Here is a 2,319-nt window from a genome sequence, read left to right on the forward strand (position 1 = left end):
TGAGACTCTCTGCAGACGGGACTTTTCCACATTGGTGGGTTCTCTCTGCTTGGAAGATGGCAAAGATGGCTCTATTGTCCTCCTGCCAAGAGAACAAGCAGTCTCACCACCCAGGCTACTTTGCTTATCCGTTTAGCTTCATCTGCAAGTGCCAAGGTGAGGGGCGGGAGGAAAGGTCAGAGAACTGGAGGAACATTGAGACTTGCCTCACATGGAGAGTTTTTCATCGGTGCAGGAAACGTAGCACTGGTCACTGTAGCACTTTTGGAAGTGGGGACCTCGGTGGTGCTGAGCAACAGGGCCTGGCCTGGGGCAGAGAGGAAAAGAGTCAAGAGCGTGCCACCGGCATGCGCCGAACGGCCCGGTGGGGCAGAGTCAGCAAGCGCGGGGGTCATGGTCGAATCTCCTCCAGCCTCAGAAAACCTTTGAGGTCATGGCTTTCTGCCGCCTCCAATGGATAAGACAGCTTACTTGTTATTGTCAACAAAACTTGGCTCGTGCGAAGGTCTTCATTCCTAACGGCCTGTGATGTCCCAGCACCATATACCTGGGCTACTGCATCCCTGATCTCCCAAGGTCACCAGCTTTAGCCCATAGCCCAGGAGCAGCCCCAAGCCACTGGGCTCCCCCAGCCCCACCGCTCGCTCCCCATTTCCAGTCATGCTACAGCTTTGCCCTCCCACGGTCTCTACGACCTTTACTCTTCTGCTTCTGGAGCCCAGGTCATCCTGTACTGCAGGTCCTGCACAAAAAGACTCATTTCTTGTGTTTTTTTTTTTAAGCACAGAGCTGCCTGAAAACCAGGGAGAACACGCGCTCCAACCCCACGAGGTGGTGAGAGAAGCATCTGTAAACCGCCGGGAACTGCGGGGCACTTCATAGGTGGCCAGTGTGATGGAGATGAGTGTCAGGTACACTCACAACTGTTTGGGTGCCCCACAGACCCCAAGCAGGACCTTAGTCATTCATTTCTACTTTTCTCTGTCTCTTAGTGAAGTCTGCTATCAAGTTACTGCCAAGTAACAAATTCAGGTGGGTTCACAGCAGAGTAACCAGGATGGGCCAGAAATCTTAGAGAGCTTGGGCCCACCCTAGAGGAGGAATCAAGGGTTATGTGACTGGGGAGAGAAAGGACCTCATACAGTATGTGGGTCACAGGGATTGTCTTCACATATCTGGGGGCTGCCTCTGTGGGAGGGGCTGTAGTGTAGTTCTGTGGGTTTCCAAGACACGAACCATGATCAATGAGTAGAATTTACAGGGAAGTGGAGCTTATCTCAGGTAAGGAAAACTTGTCTGTGATTCAGGACAATCAGTGAAATGGGCTACTTTAGGAAGCATTAAAGGTATTCGACAAGCCCTGGAAATTTATTCGCTATGGATGCTGTTGGGGGATTATCAAACTGAGAGCAGAGCCATGAAGAGCATGTGTCGCTTTGAGTTCCATCTCTCTCCTCAGCTCCTGCGGACAGGGGGCCGAGGACAATGCAGTGCCGGGAGAAGGCTTGGAAAAGAAGCAGGAGCCCTCGGGCCTCCACATCTGGTGAGGGGCACTGCAGAACTTGCTCCTGGCTGCAGTAACTCAGCCTGCTTTCTCATGCGGCCAAAAGCCAACTCGCTCAGATGCAGCTAGCTCTGAGGACCAAGGACAGAACCGCACAGGCTCTGGGATCCTCAGTGGTTGGTCTGGATGTTGTCTGCTTTCATACTTTTATAATAATTATTATTAGTTTTAGAAGGAATTCATAGGATGTGCGACCTTTTGGGAAGAGAGGGCCTCTGGTGTGAGGGTCTTTAGCTCCACAAAGAGCAAGCAAACGCAGGAGAGGGAAGAGGGAGAGAGACCTGCCCACCAGCCCATCCTGCAGAGAGGTGGGTCCCAGGGTCCTCCCAGGTCTCAGGACTGAGTACTCACAGATCCTCTTTTATCCCATGCCAGAGCCGGTGTCTCCAGGTGTGGCATCACCTTAGTCAGGTGTGAATGGCCATGTCCTGGGTGTGTGGAGGCTCTTTGCCCTTCTGGCAGTCAAGCAGGGGCATGGGAGGATGGGCTATGATATAGGGAGGGAGGGAGGGAGTTGCTAGTTTAAGCTGGATATGGAGGTAGGGGTATGGCTGACAAGTCTGGGGCACAGGGAATGGACCCGTCATGGGGCAAGGTTCCCTGGGCACAACGCTGAGTCTTTCTGTGCCTCAGCCTCCCCAGTTGTAAAGAGGGCTATGGTTTTCCTTACTCTCTGTGAGTTATGGGCCTGACACATAGTAGGTCTCAATAAATACTTGTTGAATAAATGGATTATTAATATTGTTGCTGTTATT

The 2,319-nt window shown here is 52.2% G+C and overlaps 1 protein-coding gene across 1 annotated transcript in view; it reads right to left on the reverse strand.

Moving 5' to 3' along the window:
* ALK (ALK receptor tyrosine kinase) overlaps positions 1-2,319 on the reverse strand; it is a 653,478-nt gene that overhangs the window by 110,484 nt on the left and 540,675 nt on the right. The window contains exons 8-9 of the mRNA XM_011370765.2: positions 548-742; positions 207-307 (exon numbers count right to left, since the gene is read on the reverse strand). Of these exons, the coding sequence (XP_011369067.1) occupies positions 207-307; positions 548-742 (296 nt within the window). The remainder of the gene's footprint in view (positions 1-206; positions 308-547; positions 743-2,319) is intronic.

This window comes from Pteropus vampyrus, unplaced genomic scaffold (genome assembly GCF_000151845.1).
Source record: "Pteropus vampyrus isolate Shadow unplaced genomic scaffold, Pvam_2.0 Scaffold173, whole genome shotgun sequence".
Taxonomy (NCBI): Eukaryota; Metazoa; Chordata; class Mammalia; order Chiroptera; family Pteropodidae; genus Pteropus; species Pteropus vampyrus.